Source organism: Mchenga conophoros, linkage group LG16 (genome assembly GCF_057382185.1).
Source record: "Mchenga conophoros isolate Kocher_MC1m ecotype Shallow Benthic linkage group LG16, M_conophoros_male_GT1.1, whole genome shotgun sequence".
Classification (NCBI taxonomy): Eukaryota; Metazoa; Chordata; class Actinopteri; order Cichliformes; family Cichlidae; genus Mchenga; species Mchenga conophoros.
In genome coordinates this window covers 19,994,495-20,013,097 of record NC_140541.1, presented here as the reverse complement: position 1 = coordinate 20,013,097, position 18,603 = coordinate 19,994,495, and the positions used below count along the sequence as shown (strand labels likewise).

General features: G+C 37.5%; 1 protein-coding gene across 2 annotated transcripts; it reads left to right on the top strand.

The window, feature by feature from the left end:
* Nucleotides 1-5,995: 5,995 nt before the first annotated feature.
* Nucleotides 5,996-11,099, top strand: LOC146556643 (uncharacterized). 2 transcript variants are annotated; one of them, XM_085249303.1, is made up of 6 exons: nt 5,996-6,092; nt 7,553-7,882; nt 7,981-8,028; nt 8,117-8,239; nt 8,334-8,365; nt 8,870-11,099. In XM_085249303.1, the coding sequence occupies exons 1-6, from the start codon at nt 6,011-6,013 to the stop codon at nt 9,344-9,346; spliced, it is 1,092 nt and encodes a 363-aa protein (XP_085105429.1). In that variant the 5' UTR covers nt 5,996-6,010; the 3' UTR covers nt 9,347-11,099. The 2 variants fall into 2 exon arrangements, with proteins under 2 accessions (XP_085105429.1, XP_085105428.1); XM_085249302.1 differs by having other exon boundaries at nt 7,553-7,894.
* Nucleotides 11,100-18,603: the final 7,504 nt, after the last annotated feature.

The window sequence follows — 18,603 nt, the reverse complement described above, 5'->3', positions numbered from 1 at the left end:
CTTTGCTACATGGAAAGTCCAGGTTTGGTTCACAAACTATTTATTGTCAGCAGGAAAAAGAACCACACCTTCATATTCATTCAGAGAAATGTCTGGATATGCACCACCTAGTAACACTCTGTACAGGAAAGGCTCAAAGAATGAGCTCAGAGTGGACAAACTGAAGACTTATCACATCATTTTCTTTTCTCTAATGATGAAATAAATGATCAGATAATCACACCAGATAATCATCTTTACTGATATGTTTTCAAATATAATAAAAACATTGCAAATTTTGTGTTTGATTGACTTTACTTTTGCTCGAAATATATTTAGTGACAGTACGATAGTTAGAACTGTTGTTATACACTGAAAAGATCCTGGGTTTGAATCCAGTCTGGATGATGTTTGCATGTTCTGTCTGTGCCTGCATGGATCCACTGCTTCAGCTTTTTCCCACAGTTCAAATATATTTATGGGTTTATCAGGGGTGTCAAACTCAAATACACAGTGGGCCAAAATTCAAAATGGAACAAAGTCGCAGGCTAACATTAATATTTATTGAAAAAAAAAATCTTCCTCCAGATATAAGAATGAATCTTTTCTTATGGACTCAAACAAGTTTAGCTAAAAAACTGAATATGGAACAACAAAGCTTAATACTAAACAATATATATATTAGCTGTATAATACCAGTAGGCCAGCTCTAATAGTAATTTGGTATGGCTTCGCGGGCCAAATGTAACTAGGCTGCGGGCCAAATCTGGCCCGCGGGCCAGAGTTTGACACCTATGGTTTAGATTAATTGATTATTCTAAACTGACTTTAACTGTGAATCTGAGTGTGAATGCTCTATGTGTCAGCCTTATAATACACTGGCAACCAGTCCAGGCTGTACCCTTTTGCCCTGTGACAGCTGGAACAGGCTCTAGCCCCCCTCCGTAGATTGTAAACAAGGATAAGAAATCCTTCTTCGTGGCTCAAGAGTTGGGAGTTCACCTTATAATCCGAAGGTTTCTGGTTCGAGTCCTGGCTTGGACAGTCTTGGTTGTTGTGTCCTTGAGCAAGACCCAGTTACCTACTGGTGGTGGCCAGAGGGCCTGGTGGTGCCAGTGTCCGGCAGCCAGTGTCAGTGCGCCCCAGGGTGGCTGTGGCTACAATTTAGCTTGCCATCACCAGTGTGTGAATGGGTGGATGACTGGATGTGTAAAGCGCTTTGGGGTCCTTAGGGACTAGTAAAGCGCTGTACAAATACAGGCCATTTACCATGCTTATATTAAGAAAATCTCTGGTATACTGACGCATCAATATGTTCTTTTTAGGAACAAATCCTATAGTGAGTATTCTTTATCTTTTATGGTATGATAATGTATTCAGAATTATTATTGAATTACACAATACTGTTTGCTTAAAAGGGGTCATATACCTTATCCATGGGTCGCACTGAACACTAGTTTCCATCAGGTGTGAGGTGGTTTCTCCCTGAACAGACACAGAGAGAGACAGACAACCATTCACATCCACACCTAAAACCAATTTAGCAGAAACAGTGAACCTAACATGTCGTTGGGATGAAGCAGGAGTAGCCGGACAGAATCCATACTGATGGGTTTGAACATTAACTTCTTAGTTTGCAACAACGGTACACTTCACAATGCCAGCCTTATGAACGTTTGTGTATTTAACAAAATACAAGCTAGCTAGCTATTGTTAGCGAGATAGCTAGCTTGATAGTAGCCAACTACATAGATAGGCAAGGTCAAGACACCCTGTTGAATTTCAAACTAACATCAGACTGAGGAAGATGGTGATTTAAACAACTTTGAACGTGGCCTGAGCATTTTAAAAACTGTCTGCCTCCCCCATATTCATCTCCAGGGTTTGCTGAGAATGAACCGAAAAAGGGAAAACAGCCAGTGAGCAGCAGTTCTCTGGTTGAAAATGTCTTGCTAATTCCAGAAGTCAGAAGAGAATGTTCAGTCTTCTTATGATAATAGTAAAAAAACAAATAGTTCAAAAAACCAATTGTTTGCACCAGTGTATGCTGAAGAGCATCTCTGAATGCACAACACATTGAACCTTGAAGCAGATGGGCTACAGCAACAGAAGAGCACACTGGGTGCCACTCCTGTCATCTCGGAACAAAAAACAGAATCTACAGTTCACATTAGGACACTGGAAAATGTTTCCCGGTCTCAACTTCTGCTGCAAGATTCAAATGGCAAATTCAGAATACAGTGTAAACAAAATAAAAGCAAGGCTCCATCCTACTTTGTATCAGTGATTCACACTACTTCTGTCCGTTGAATGGTGTAGGATATATTTTCATGGCACACTTTGGGTCCTTTAGTAGCATATTTTAAATATCACAGCCTACCTGAATTATGTTGCTGACCATGTCCATCCTATTATGATGACATTTTGAAGGCCATTTTGAACACGATAAGAAAATGTTACAAATCTAAAAAGGATCTGCAGCCAGTTTTTGACCATGACAGTGAGTTTGCTGTACTCAAATGGCCTCCACAGCAGATCTCAACCCAGTAGAGGAGCTTTAGGATGTGGTGGAACATGAGATTTGTATCATGGGTAGTGATGGGCAGATGAAGCTTCAAGAAGCACTGAAGCTTTTCATCCAATTGGTTCACCCCAGTGCAAAGCATCTTGAAGCTTCATTTGCTCTAGTAGGACATCTACTGGACGTAAAAATATTAGTTGGCATGAATTTGAAGAATGTGGCCTTTTGCACACAGCCTGTAAATGTCAACAACAAAAGGAGTGTGTAAAACATGTATATTGTAGTGATGGCAGTATACTGTGTATATTTATACTGGCAGTATGGAAAATGATTATTTGGAAATGCTTAAAATGGAAATGATCATTTACTGTGAGGTGAGGTGTGGTTGGGGTATGGACAGTGGTTGTGCTTTTTTAACGTTGAGGTATGGACAGCTACAGACTGAGGCCTCAGTCCTGCCTGTTCACATTTTATTCAGTAAAAACTAAATTTTCACTGCTTTTATGGCCTTTTTAGTGGGGAGAACATAGCTAGGATTTAATGATTTAACAAATCTTTTAAATCCTTTATCCTCCACAATGCTAAATGGCTGGGAGTCCTCAATCACTATGCTAACCAGGTCTTCATCTATTTGAGATTGTTCTCCTGAGGAAAGACAATAAAGACAAAGCACAAATATAAATATCACACACGTAACTTATTGCAGTTGTATAATATTGTTATATCATTTAGTAACATTACAGCAGTGCCTAGATGAGGTGTTGTTGTTATATCCCAGCTCCCTGGCACATAGCAAACACTTCACCTTGTACAAAAGTAAAGACAGCTTAACATAAATTGTATTGCACCATCAGTATTATGAAAATACATCTTCTGTAGAAATTAACATACCTTGTTGGGAGGAATAAGATCAAATTATTTTTTTTTTTTAGTTTATAATAGGGTTTATTCGCTCGGTCAGCAGGTGGCGGTATCCTCGTACACTGGGGAGTACACTGCCATTAAACGAACAGAAGAAGAAGAAAACATCTGCACATGCGGGTAGACCCGGCTGCAGCTTTTTTTAAAAATTTTTATTATTAACAATTGAAACAATACAGTCACAAACAACATAACACATTCATTACACATTATAGTGCAAATGAACTGGAATAAGATCAAAATGTTCCCACACAGGGGAGGACATCCTCCTCTTCTTAGCTGGCTCCATTCTCTCCTGACTTTCTCTCCTCACTCTCATAAACCTCCAAACGGTCTCCAAACTCTCACTAACCGCAACTCTCCATCAAACACCCACATTTTGAATAAAGTCTGAGGGGTTTATATCGCTGTCATAGCTCGCGGCGAAGTTCAAACCACTTCCTGAACCAGTCACGTGGTACAGCCGGTCAGCGAGGCTTCGGACGTCATCATTTTCAGCTCCTCCCATAAATGAAGCACGCCTCGTTACGCGCATCGCGGAAACGCCCCCTCCATTACTCGAAGCCTCGATACAGAACGTCACATCACTAATCATGGGTGTGCAACTGACATATCTGGAAGCTGTGTGATACTCTCATGTCACTGTGGTCCAAAATGTTTATCTATAGATAACTACCAAAAGCTAAAAGAGAAATAAATGATTATATTAATTTTGTACAGAGACACACATAATGGCATATCCACATGAAGTAACACACAATTTTCCACCAGATGATGCTGTTGGAAAAGTATGCTCTGATTCACATGACCCTGAAAAGCATTGTCTACAAACTACATAGAAAGGTGAATGTGAACTTACACCACCTGCTGGCTGCACAGACAGAGCAAAAAAGAGTAAAAACAAAAGTCATTCTTGCTGTATACTTCAGATTTCTAACGCACATGTATGTACACAGGTTGCAGCATAATGAAGGCTGAAGCATGATCGGTATTATAAGTTGTTCATATAAGTATACTGGTAACCCGAGTGTGAAGAAAAGATTATTTTTTTGTGTAATAATTGATCCAATTTTCCTGTTTAAGTCTGAAGAAAACTATCAGAAATTCCTCATTTTCTGGGGCAAAGCTAAAGTGTTCTTTTTTAGATAGTGAATTTGTGCATGTTAACACTTTGACCCTCAGTTAATAAAACAAAATAAAACAAAATAACAGCATGTTTAAGTTTTGCTTAAAAAAACCCTGCTGCATCTTCATTTAAAAAAAAAATGCAATGCTCTAGGACTGTATTGTGGAATGTTCTTACAAATTTAATACTACTTTTTAGATCTTTTGGTTTGTTTTTACATACCCATAAAGGAAAACAAATTTTAACATAACTTATTTTCCAAACTGACAAATGACAAAACTACCAAACAAGAAATTAATTAGCAAACAAAAAAAGAATTACACAGAAGTGCTGCTTGCCACGAGGCGTAACAGGCCGCAGGCAAGTGGAGTGCCCTGTGGGCTGAAAAACGTTGAAACTCTTAATCAATGCTTAAAGCTTACCATAATAGTAGAAGACACCTGACCTCCCTAAGGGGGCCCAGCCTTCCTCCTCTAACTCCTGTTTAAACAAAGCTATGGACAACAATGAAAGCTACTTCATGAATATAAAAAGGAGCTATTCTCACATTAAATATAATTCACAGTTAATATAATCTTAACTGTGGAGGAGAGACGCCTAATACAAGTATACCAGTCAGACAAGCAGTTGTTTGACTGGTTCCAGATTAATTATGAGATAATGGTGAAGAACGCTGGTTAGAGGGGCCCCGTTGAATTTCTGCACAGGGCCCTAACAGTCTCTACTCTGCACTGGAAAGCTAGCTTTAGTTAAGTGTACAATTTCAAGCAGGTCCAATAGCCACCTTTAGAAACTCAGGGTCCATATAAAGGTGAATGAAACAACTTCTGTAAAATAACTAAACAACTGTGGATAATGCTTCCAGCACTAAGGATCACGATGGGGGTTTTAAAAATAGGGGTTTAATTATAGTTGAGAAGCAATGACAAAACATTTCCTAGTCCCCTAAAGCCCCACTGATAAATCTCCAGTCATAAACCAAACAAATTCAAATTCAAATTCAAATTCAAATTCAAATTTTATTTGTCACACACACACAACCATACACAGTATGACATGGGGGTGAAATGCTTGTAGCTGTACAATGCCCGACCATTAAATGACAGAAGAAAAGTTTTACAATATTTACAATTTACTACAAAAATTTTACAAATTTAGGAACTTAGGAGAGCATCCAGCACGGCAGCCGACCTCACCAAGCCAAAAAGTTAATGGAACTACTTGAGTCGAAGTACCGAACTACCAGCGAGATACTGGAAAAGTACTTCTTTGATTACATAAAGTCCACTCCTCCTTAACATTGCTGGAAACTTTGTTAAGTAACAGCATACTGAATTACACAAAATGTGCCGAATGGTCGTGGCATGCGTGTGGGATGTCAGGAAGTGGTGAGCCTGTCACATGTGAAAAAAAGCCCCTGACGTACCTACAGTCAACTATTTGAAAACTTTCAGGCTGTGAGCATGTTGAGCCTAAAGGATAAACTGAATTATCTGATAATATTTTGCTGCTGTGTGTTTGTCTCTGTCCATGGAAGCGGCAAAGGTAAACATAGATATTATTTTATTGATGGACTAGCTGTTATAGATGTGCCATGGTTGTTTGAGGGTAGGAACACTTTAGAGCACACTGCTAGAACATAGACTAGAGAGATATAGAGTAATCATTACTGAGGAACAAAGATAGAAGTTTAAAACTATTTATTTAATATTTAACATAATGAGTGTGAAAAAAACACGACAGAGATTAAAATGCTTAATTCAACTTTCTTTAAAGTTGTACCAAAAACAAACAATGTAGCACACTTTATTGTTATTGTTGTATACATGGCGTTGTTGCTGGACTAAATAAAAAGAGTATGTACAGCCATTTAACAATACATACATTTTATAATAGTGACGTACTTCTGGGGCACGCTATGGAGTTTAAAAAAAATAGAGAGATGATATTTTATGTAACGTCAAATCATAAAGGCACACCTAATTAACCAAATAATCAGATGTTGTTCTTGGAAAAATGTGCTGATATGAATTATTTGAACATGGCATGACAAATTTGGGCATATTTATGTGTTACAGCCACTATGATGGAAATTACATGTCAATATTATAGATGATGAGGGAAAATCGTAGAAAATATGTGAATATTTTTATTACCTTTTATTACCAGGGCATATGGGCACTACCTCGAAGTATTATTGGCTTCTTGTCTATCTGTAGATTTGTTACACCTCTCATCATTAATATTAGGTTTCTGAGGTGTCTATTATTTGACTGAGCACTGAATTATGTGTGAGTAAGACTAAAGGGCTTTTGCTTCAGATCAGGAGGTGCATTCTCTCAGTGTAAACCAGAGTAAAGGTAAAATCTGCAACTACATTTCCCTCTGTGGCATGCAGCCTCACGGCACTAAATCTCAACCATGCCACACAAAAGCCACACAATACAATACAGTTCCTTTATACAATGCATATTATCATAAAGTTTATTGTAAAAACATTAATTAAACATTAATTAAATCATGTAAACATTACATCTGTAGCAGATAAGATAAAACTTAAAACAAATCTTTACAAACATGAATCTTAATCTTATCTTGCGCAAGTAAATGGCCAGTAAGTCCTCCAGTTACTGAGGAAACAATACTGATAGAATGAAATACAAACTGTATAAAATAAATTGTCTTATGTATAAATATACATGTGAATATGAAACATGTTGTTTTTAAATACACAGCATCTAATTACCATTATGTCTATATTATCTCTGTCTTTGAAATGTTAGCACTCCAGAGAGCTCTGGGACATAATTAGACTAATAAAATGACAGATAGATAAATAATTAAGATGGACGACATGTGTGGGATGGGACAATTTATATAGTATTAAGATAAAAAATGTATTTCATTGTTGTGATCACAAAAGAAGAAAATATGCTTTACGTAAACAGGCGTTAATTCTTTTCTGGTAAGAATTACGCATTAATTAAAAAAAAAAAATATTGCAGGTCTACATGCTTCGTGTGATGTTGCGATTATGGTCCGAAGAAACAGCACTTGGAAGACTCCTCCACGACAAAGTCTGACAGTCAGCTGTCCGGTTATACACTGTGGAGAAACGCTGCAGGTCACCTGGTGTAAACTCTTTGACTCAGTCAACTGTGAACGGATTCATGAAACAAAAAATGTGAAGATAACACAGAATCCTGATAAGGATAAGCTGATCTCATATTTAAATTTCAAGGAGATTTCCATTCATGACGATGGCATGTACAGATGTGGTTTACTAGGATATAATGTCAGCGTAATCAGCCATTCCATCATCATCTCAGTATCAGGTATGCTTTCAGGTATATTTTATTCTTCTTCGGCATTAAAATATAAAATAATAAAATATGAAGTGTTAATTCTGTCTACTATGTATCATTCCCTGAAGACATGTACCAGGGAGTTGAAACCCCCAATAATAATGGTAAAAATGCAGGTGAGAAGCTTTATTTGTCAGAAAATCACTGCCAACATTTTCGTGGATGCAGTTTAGCACGACTGATCTGGTGATTCTGCTTTTGTAGGAACAACACTGAGCCCTGATCACAATGAAAACTGGAGACCATACTTCTACATTTGTTTTGGCATAGTGCTTCTTATTCTCATACTGACTGCCCTCATCTTCTTGAGTTCTTGTGACTGGAAACGTAAGAGCACTAATTTTTATTTTGGATGGTTGAAACTGATTTCATTGAATTTACCATCTAAAAATGGGTAATTTATTTATTGGCTTTTCTACAGGAGTGCTGACCTTAAACTACGTAAAGGGAGAGGTAATGTTGGTCATATCAAAATATATTTTTGGGATATTTGGGGGGACAAAAAGTATTATTTATGCACTGTTATTTTGTTGTGAAGCACTTTGTTATCCTTGTCTTGAAAGGTGCTATATAAGTAAAATTTTACTTACTCACTTTTGGAGCCAGCGTCTAATGGCACCTTGAAGTAGTATAATTTTTGACTTTTTTTTCAGGGTACTTTTGGTCTAACAACAGGCTTGAAAATAGGAGAACCCGTAGTTTCACTCACTGATGAACAATTTCTTTCTTTTTGTTTCAGTTTGAATGTTTTTATAGGCCATAAAATAAACAAGTAATACAGTATATAACATTTTGTGAGCCTCTGACAACCTGGCAGGCTGATTTTACTTGTTTTCTAAGCTAATTATCTTCCACCTTGCTTAAGATTTATTGTCATGGGAGTGTCGAGAATTTTTTTTTACTAATATATTCTAATATATGTTTAATATATTCTCATTTTGGTGTTTTGTGCCATAGGAAATGCCGACTCTTATGATACCAGACCTCCCTAAATGGAGCCCTCCTTCCACTCCTGTCCCACTGACCAACTTGTCTGTTTTAAATGACATCTATTCATCATACACTCCAGAAAGATCAGTATCACCAGCTTCCCAGCCCGGTTCGAACCAGATTTCAGCTTCAAATCCAGCACTTAAATATCAAGACTGTGAAGTATATGGTATCATCAAACATAGACACGCTACCAAACAGGGTGGAAAATATCACACCATGACTAACCAAGTTAAAAACCCAGAGTCTTCTTTCACTGCTGAAAGACCAGGATCACCAGCTCACGAGCCGCATGAGTACCAGATTTCAGCTTCAAATCCAGCAGTCAGAAATGAAGACTATGCAACGTATGCTGTCATCAACCACGGCAAACCTGCTGGAAAACGGCACACCGAGACTAACCAAGTTAAAAACCCAGAGTATGCTGTCATCAAATTTTCCTGAGTGTTGTTGATTTTAAATGGACACTTGCAGATGAAAAAACTGAAAAATGTTTTGCAAAATGTGGTGGAGTCATGTGATGAAACGTACAGCTGTACAGCCATACTGCAGAACAGATGAATGGAGGAAGCTTGTGGTTCTCTAAGTGAACTGCATGTCTTCTAGAGTTATCGTGACTAAACCGGAAGCAGCAGTGACTTCATTCTCTAGCCCTCAGGTTTGTTCCCAGCAGCAGCACTTCTTTTTCAACTAATAATTTATTGTACTTTGTATTGTGCTTCTGATGTCATCTGATTCCAGTCCTTGTATTGACTGCAGTAACTGTCGTACTTTCATAAAAAGGTCATAAACAGATTTCTTCTTGACAGACAAATAACACTTAAATGCAGTTTTCTGACTGATTTGTTATAGAAAGATGGCAGTCATTAAAAAAAGACATGTTAATCAGCACTAGAGAGATTTAAGAGATATGAACAGTTTCTCATACCTGTGCCTCATACAGCGCTTGTTGTTTTTGTCACCACTACTGTCAGAGACAACACCTTGCCTATTGACCACAGAAGTGTGGTTTAGCTCAAATGTGCAGGAAGTTAAAGATGGAAACATTTCTGACAATGACATTTTGTGAACAGGGGACGCTCAGCTTCAACCACATGTACGCATTGTTAATATTGCACTTTGGGCAATGGCCTTATTATTGGTCCTGTTTTTCCACATATTCTATACTTAAACTAAAAGAAAAACAAGAAAGAGTAGTATTGGTTAGCTTTTAAAAGGTACCAGAAACTACAAGCAACAGAGAATGGGGGGATTAGAGGAAATATTAAATAAAGACAACACAGTAGTTGTCATAGTAGACTCTATGTTTGTTAACCATTTGAGGTTGGAAACCTTAAAGAAATCTCCCCTTGTAAAATGTTATGGCCTTTTTGTGGACATACACTGTGTGCAATTCTGTTTAAGGGGGATTTTCACCCTTAAAATTTCTCGGAATCATTTTATAAGTGAGTCTGAAGTTAGAGCATTTTCCTGGAAAAAAGAGGCGTTTATCAAAAATATTAAAACAATTATGGTAAAGCTGCAATTTAACTGTTTAGTATAATTTAAAATGTCAGTATAAATGGGTATTTAATCCTGGCTCTCTAATACTTACACTCAGTTTATCTACATTAGTATATATGTATTTGTATATATACATGTTTGATTTTTTGTTTTGTTTTTTAAAATAAAAACATAGACAATAGACTACAGACTCTATAGGTATGATTTTTTTTTAATGTTGCATTCAGTATAAGTTCAAACCATTGATTCTGCCCATATGTTTTTACTGAGGCATATATGGTGGGGGGACCAGGGAAAGTTTTTTCATATCTATACGACCAAACATTTTTTCTTTTTGAAATCACAGAAGTTGCCCCTCGTTCTTAGAAAGAATTCAGATTTAAGGTACTTGTGAACTGCCTTCGCTTTTAATAATTTCGAGCTGTGGCCATCTTTTACTGTATGTGCAGTGTGTGATATCAGCTAACAGGTCAATAAAGCAGTAATGCATGATCATAATTTTCTTGTCAAGTCTCAAAAACAGAAATTGACAGAAAATAACACTCATTTACTACATTATGCTTGTGGAAAGGTTTGCTGTGATTTATAAGCTGGTGAGCAGTGTGCCCAGGCTCATACCATGGAATAATGAGTGCTTTTAATATGTTTATTATTTAATATTTCAAGTTTTTTTTTAACCTTCATTACTTCTGAAATACAATAGCCACATGAAATCTTAAACACAGAAAAACACATTTAAGCTCTTATAAAAACGGCCAATCAAATCTAATTTTCACCTACTCCAGCCAAGATTCTTTCTTTATTTACAATATGCTTTTTTCCCATAACTTTGAGCATCAATATAATGGGATATACATGTCTTTTAGATAGCTATATGCTGCCTATCTGTGTCTGTTACGACTGTGATCGTAATCATGTGTGAATTTGAGTGTCCAGGTGCTCCTCCGGGATTGGTGGATGGCTCACACCAGTTGGCTGAGGACTGCGAGACAGCGGATAAGAAGAGACCGCCTGGGACTGCCAATTCATTCATCCTCGGCCCAACCCAACCGGCAGACCGTTCACTGTGTCACTATATTATGTTAATGTAAGAGCATGTAGGGGTGGACCGCCTTTTTGTTTGATCAGTTTTCTCCTGTTTTTGTTAGGCAGGGAGGAAAGTGATTGCCGTTTGGTTTAGTTCTTTTGAGTAGGTAAGTTGTGTTTATTCCTGAGATAGGTTACTTTTTGTTTGTTGTTTTGGCCTTGGGTTCACCCTGAAGTTATGATATGCTCCCTTCCTTCGTTTAACTGTACTTATTGTAAATAAATCACTGTCACAAAATATTAAGTGACGTGCTGCTTGGGGTTGGACGGGGATGGATCACCCTTTATGTTGTGGTCTGGCAGCGCCTAGACGGGCCATAACAGTGTCTATGGAGGTTTTCAGAGGTAAGAAGAAGTGTATTATGTCTGTTTCTTGGGCCTCTTGAATAGACCTGAAACAACCTGGTGCTAGGGTCCCTGGGTCGTTGACCCAGTGTTTTGTGTTTTTGGTTCTTTGATTTTGTTATTTCATTATATTCTAGCTTTGCTTTATGGGTTTTAGGATCATTCTTAGTTTAGGTTCTCTGGGTGGGGTTTGGTTAAAGTTTTAGTGTTCTGGTTTTCTGTCTGTGTTCCATGTTGCTGTCTCCCCTGTCTGCTGTATCCCTCACATCCAGTCAGTGTCTGTGTCTGCCCTGGTCCCACGTCTCTGTTCCCTTTGTTATAGTGCCTGCCTGTGAGTCTGTGTAACGTTTCATGTTTTACTTTGAAAGTCCATGTCTGATGTTAATGTGTCTGGTTTTGCTTCCCCTTGTCTCGTTAGGCCTGATTTGCCCCAGCTGTGTTTCCCTCCTGTTACCCATTCCCTGATTGCTCCCTCTGTGTATTTAAGCCCTGTGTTTCTTTGTGTCTGTGTTCTGATCTACTCTCATTTAGGCTGTGTGTTCTGTCTGCCTGGTCATGTAAGTTTATTTGGATTTTTGTTACGTTTTGCCATCCAGCAATAAAAGCTGAGTTTTGAGTTATTTTCCACCTCTGAGTGTCTGCACTTTGGGTCCTTCTACTTCCACTTCTGCCTGCACACAGCCTTAACCTGACACTTGGCTCCTTTCAGTTTGAAAGAGTGACTCTGCTGTGAGCCCATTTCATGTTCCTCACCATATCTCTAAGGGAGAAATCAGACAACCTTTGGATCAAGCACATTTCCAACACCCGCTTGTCTAATTTCAGTCTTTCAGACATTCTCTGCAGATGCTGCACAGCTCCATGTGTCAGTTTCTTGCTTAGTATGTCCCTCAAGCATGAGCAAAGGGCAGCAGCTCATCCCCAACCTGAAATGGGTACTTTTAACTTTTGCGACTGAGAATCATGGTCATAGACTTGGTGCTAATTGTTGTCCACAGTTGTTTCACACTTGGCCAGTACAACCTGGAGATTATCACTCTGATCACCTTAAACTTACACTACATTATGTAAAAAAAATCAGAAATGAGATGGTAAGGCCCACAAATCAACTGATTTTGACCTTACACCACCCACCCATCCATAAAAGTTCTGAACAGAAGCTCAGTACTGGTGGAGTCCAGTCCACTTACAATGTGAACCAATCTCTTTCTATAGTTTTACTGGGACTAAATGGCCTGTAACCTTTGGCCTAATACACCATATTCCTGAGGCAAACCTCCAAAGGACACATCAAGGAAAGCAATGAATGACTCCTTTGTGACTACAGAACATGCTGATTTGTAGGACAGGACAAAAACTATATCTGGGACAAAGCTTCCCAGAGAGTCCCCTTTTCAAAAACTTACTGAGGACTTTCACCCCAGTTTGCCAATTCAAAATTACTGTTCACTTCCACATGATATTGCAGGTCAACCAAGAAAACCCAGAAGTATCCAGACTTGGAGCAATTCCCATGCCCAAGTGGCCTGGCCATTGGAGAGCATAATTTAAGCTGTTCTAAAAGAGAAGGTTGTGTGAGATTGGACAAAAACTCACACAATCTTTATTATTCTTGAGGCAATAAAGAGTTGATCCACCTGAACCACAACTAGAATGAAAGCTACACTGTTCCTCTTCAATCTGAGGTTTGACTAAAGGGTGGACTGATGACACTAACCTTCCCAGAGAGCTCCCTTGTTAAAGAGGGAAAACACTATCCCAGTTTAATGAAGACAGCCCTACAACAATAAAGACATGGGGAATTTTCATCCACCTCCCAAGGGTGGAACTTTTTTAACCCTGTGACCTTAGCTACAGTAGTGGATGAATTGTCCTACTTCTTCCCTGATGCTGCTCTTTTATTTATTTGTTTTTAAAGACAGATTTATGGCATTTTACCTTTATTAGATAGTGGAGCAGTAAAGACAGACAGGAAAGTGGAATATGCTCCACGTGGACTCAGTGTCCACAGTGAAGATATCCCAGACAGGGCCCTCCACCAGACATTCCAGCCCAACCTCACTACATGTGGTGATCTATTAACGGTTCAACATCTCTGTTCACCCGAGTGTCCAAGACATAGAGCCATAGGTCTGATGGCCTTATTAGAAAATCAATCCTAGACTTGGCACTTAAGGAGTCCTGGCGCCTAGTGCGCTCATGAACACCCCTATATTTGAACTAGGTGTCCGTTACATAAGCCTTTCAGAGTTCACTGTCATTGTTCACATGTTGCCCAGCAGGAAGAATGGAGTCTCTGAATAGGGCACTATCTAGCATCCCAGCATGGACTCCACGAAGGACAGGGACTCTCACTCTGGAGCAAGTCTACTGGTTCATTCATGGTTTAAAGGTAAATTTTCCAATACCTTATTAATAATGTTAAGTTGTCTTTACTAATGTGTAAAGTGAAAACCGAAAGGAAAATAAACCCAGCTGAACAAAATGAAGATGAAGACAGACAGGAAATAAAAGCAGAGGCATGACACAAGAGAGACATGACAGTAAAACAAAGTAAAACAAGAAATCACAAAAACAGAGATAAGACCCTAACACTATATAACCTAACACAGAGGCACACAGGTAAAGGCTAAGGAAAATAACACAAGGAACTAAACTCTTTAAACCCTAACCAGACTGCTAATGGAAATAAAAAGGACGTGGAACTAGCTGCAAAAGGCCCTTGATGCTAAGAAGGAATATAAAAATCAAATATAAACAACAAACAAACCGAGGAGGAAATGGAGTAACTTCATTCTTCCTTAATACTGAAACTAAAAAACATGTAACAACATGAAATGCACATGTGTGTGCAGCACACATGCAGGGAGTAAGGAAGTGGTGAGTTTTTCACAAGTACAAGAAGCCTCTGCAGTACCTTCAACAGATGATTTGAAAATTTAAGGTCGTGAGTATGATGAGCCTGATGGACAGATTTAACTCTCTGATGATTTTTTGCTGCTTTGTGTTTGTCTCTGTAGATGGACACGGTAAAGGTAAACCTTTATTAATGCTTTTTCTGAAAGCTCTTCTATTAATGATAAGTTATTTAATATAAACTAATTGTAAAAATGGAAGGATGGATGGAAGAACAACTTAAACAAATGAGATATTTGTTTGCTGAGACTGAAAAGTAAAGACTGAGAGCACAAGACTGGAATGTAGAACATAAGAGACATAGATATAATAATTGGGTACACTGAAACATGACACCGTGTCATGATAGTAAAAGTATTGCAATATATTTTAAAAAGCGAAAGCTCTTAAGTAATTTGATTCTTAAGTTTAATCTTTGTATTCCTTCCAAGGAGTGCACAAAATGAGCACTGCCATAGAATGAGTGCTTTCCCATTCCATTTTGGTTCCTATCTTGTTTTGATCTTTATTTTTTCTTTTATTCTATTGTTTTTTCATGTGTGTTGCTGAATCCTGAACTTAAACATAGCATGTAGAATTGATACAAATTTGATGTGTGATACTGATATTAAATCACAAAATGATATTTTAACCACATAAATTAAGATTTAATCTTCAACATACAAAAGTTGACAATTTTAGTATGAAAATGACAATTTGTGTAATTCCAAAAAAGTTGGGATGCTTAGTAAAATGTAAATGAAAACACAATGCAAGAAATCTGCATATATTATAAAATCATATTTTATTCGCAGTAGAACAAAGAAAACATGTAAAATGCTTGAAATTAATAATATAATTTATAAATGGTATTAGCTTATTTTCAATTTGATGCCCATAATATATGTTTTGCTATTAGTAGTTACAACAGTAGTGTAAGACAGGAATAACACTTTGATGCTTAAGCTTGTAAAACAAGCACCATAGTCAAGCTAAGAACTATGAGTAATGTCAAAAAATGCAATAGTTCCTACATACAGTGACTGTTTTAATCAACTCAATAATTTAATTATACAACAATCAGATATAAATAAGATAATGTTCAAAACAATTTAAAAAACAAAGAAAAACAGTTTTAAACTATTATCACCTCTAAATCTCTCTTCTTTACTTATTTTTAGGTTTACATGCATCGTGTGATGTTGCGATTATGGTCCGAAGAAACAGCACTTGGAAGACTCCTCCACGACAAAGTCTGACAGTCAGCTGTCCGGTTATACACTGTGGAGAAACGCTGGAGGTCACCTGGTGTAAACGCTTTGACTCAGTCAACTGTGAACGGATTCATGAAACAAAAAATGTGAAGATAACACAGAATCCTGATAAGGATAAGCTGATCTCATATTTAAATTTCAAGGAGATTTCCATTCATGACGATGGCATGTACAGATGTGGTTTACTAGGATATAATGGCAGCGTAATCAGCCATTCCATCATCATCTCAGTATCAGGTATGCTTTCAGGTATATTTTATTCTTCATCAGCATTAAAATATAAAATAATAAAATATGAAGTGTTAATTCTGTCTACTATGTATCATTCCCTGAAGACATGTACCAGGGGATTGAAACCCCCGATAATAATGATAAAAATGCAGGTGAGAAGCTTTATTTGTCAGAAAATCACTGCCAACATTTTCGTGGATGCAGTTTAGCACGACTGATCTGGTGATTCTGCTTTTGTAGGAACAACACCGAGCCCTGATCACAATGAGGATAAGAACTGGAGGCCATACTTCTACATTTATTTTGGCATAGTGCTTCTGATTCTCATACTGACTGCCCTCATCTTCCAGAGTTTTTATGACTGGAAACGTAAGAGCATTATTTATTTTTGGGGGGATAGTTGAAACTAAATTTATTGAATTTACCATCTAAAAATGGGTAATTTAATTATTGACTTTTTCTACAGGAGCACTGACCTCCCCAGCAGCCCAGCCCTGTTCAAACCAGATTTCAGCTTCAAATCCAGCACTTAAATATCAACAATGTGCACTATATGTTATCATCAAACATAGACACGCTACCAAACAGGGTGGAAAATATCACAACATGAGTAACCAAGTTAAAAACCCAGAGTCTTCTTTCACTGCTGAAAGACCAGAATCACCAACTTGTCAGCCCCATGAGCATCAGATTTCAGCTTCAAATCCAGCACTTAAATATCAACAATGTGCAGTATATGGTATCATCAACCACAGACATACTACTAAACAAGGTTTAGTAGAACAGCACACCATGGCACAATCAAGTTAAAAATCCAGAATATGCTGTCATCAGCATTCCCTCACTTTTTTTCATTTGAAATGGCTACTTGTGGATGAAATTGTGTAAAAGTGTAAATCAGTACAGTCATGTAAAGAAAAAAGTTTGACTATATAATTCTGTGAAAAACTAAGTAAATCTAAGTAGATCTTCACCAAGTTGGCTGATCTAAGATAAGATAACCTTTATTAGTCCCACGCGTGGGAAATTTGTTTTGTTACAGCAGTGGACAGTGCAAAGTTGCATAGAAAAATTAAAGAAAAACACTGGAATAAGATAACAATAAGATACAGTACACAATAGAATAGAATAAAATAAAATACTATATACAATTGAATAAAATAGAATAAAATAGAGTACAAATGCATACAATATGAGTATAATACAATGATGCCAGAGAGAGTATTGCACTTAGTGTTATTGCAATTTCAATCTAGAGCAACAATCTAGAGCAACAAAACACCATATATTCACTCCAAGGTCTGACAGTGCAATGCTCAGAGGCTAGATTAGGTTATATAGGCCTGTTAAAGTTTGTGACAGAACAATTAAAAAAACATTAGACATTATGGCTTGTTTGGAAGAGTTACCAGGACAAAGACTCCAGGAGAAAAAAACCAACAAACAAAGTGTTCTACCATAGTTTAGGTTTGCAAAGTTGCATCTGAAAAAAAACAACAACAAAACTTCTGCAATAATATATTTTAGACAGATGAGATCAAAGTTGAAATGTTCGCAAAAACCAAACAAAGTGTATCAGCACAAACAGCTCAAACCAACTTTCAGTCAAGGTGGTGGAAGGGGGATGCTTTTTGGTTTGTGATGCAGCTGGGGACCTTACAATCATTGAGTCGACCACAAATTCCTCAGTATACCAAAGTATTCTCGAGGTAAAATGTGAGGCCATCTGTCCAATAGCTAAAACTTGGCCAAAACTGGGGCATGCAACACTACAATGATCCCAAGCACAGGTACAATAGCAAATGTATGACAGAATGGCTGAAAGAGAAAAGAATCAGGGTGTTTCCACAACCTAGTCGAAGTACAGACTTCAACCCAGATTTGATAAATGCTGAATCTCAAGACAGCTGTGCAAAAACAAAAGCTTCAAAACTCAAAGGACTGAAAAATTATTGCTACTAGATATGATTCCACAGTCTGATGAATTGATGGGTGTGTGTGAAAACTTTATCTTTCACATGACTGTATGAAGTGGCATAATGTGATGAGAAAGACTGCAAACGAGGTGAATGGAGGAAGCTTGTGGTTGTGTAGATGCACTGTGTGTCCTATTAAGCTATCATGAACAGACCAAAAGCAGCAGCAACTTTATTCTCTCATGCTCAGGTTTAATCCAGACAATGCTTTTATTTTATTTTGAATTTCTTTTTATTTTCTGATATGACTTTGTTCCCCCATTCAAATCCATGTAATTGAGTTGGAATTTAAAAAAAAAAAAAAAACATATTCAACTCTGATGGCCAAAACTTTGACAATGCCATAAAATTCATTAATGGAATAGATTTGTTCTGTACAGACTTACTGATA

Coding starts and splice junctions, on each gene's coding strand:
- LOC146556643 (XM_085249302.1), top strand. CDS start 6,011: ATGTTGAGCCTAAAGGATAAACTGAATTATCTGATAATATTTTGCTGC. Junction 8,240..8,333: donor GAGTTCTTGTGACTGGAAAC/GTAAGAGCACTA, acceptor GCTTTTCTACAG/GAGTGCTGACCTTAAACTAC. Junction 8,366..8,869: donor TAAACTACGTAAAGGGAGAG/GTAATGTTGGTC, acceptor TTTGTGCCATAG/GAAATGCCGACTCTTATGAT.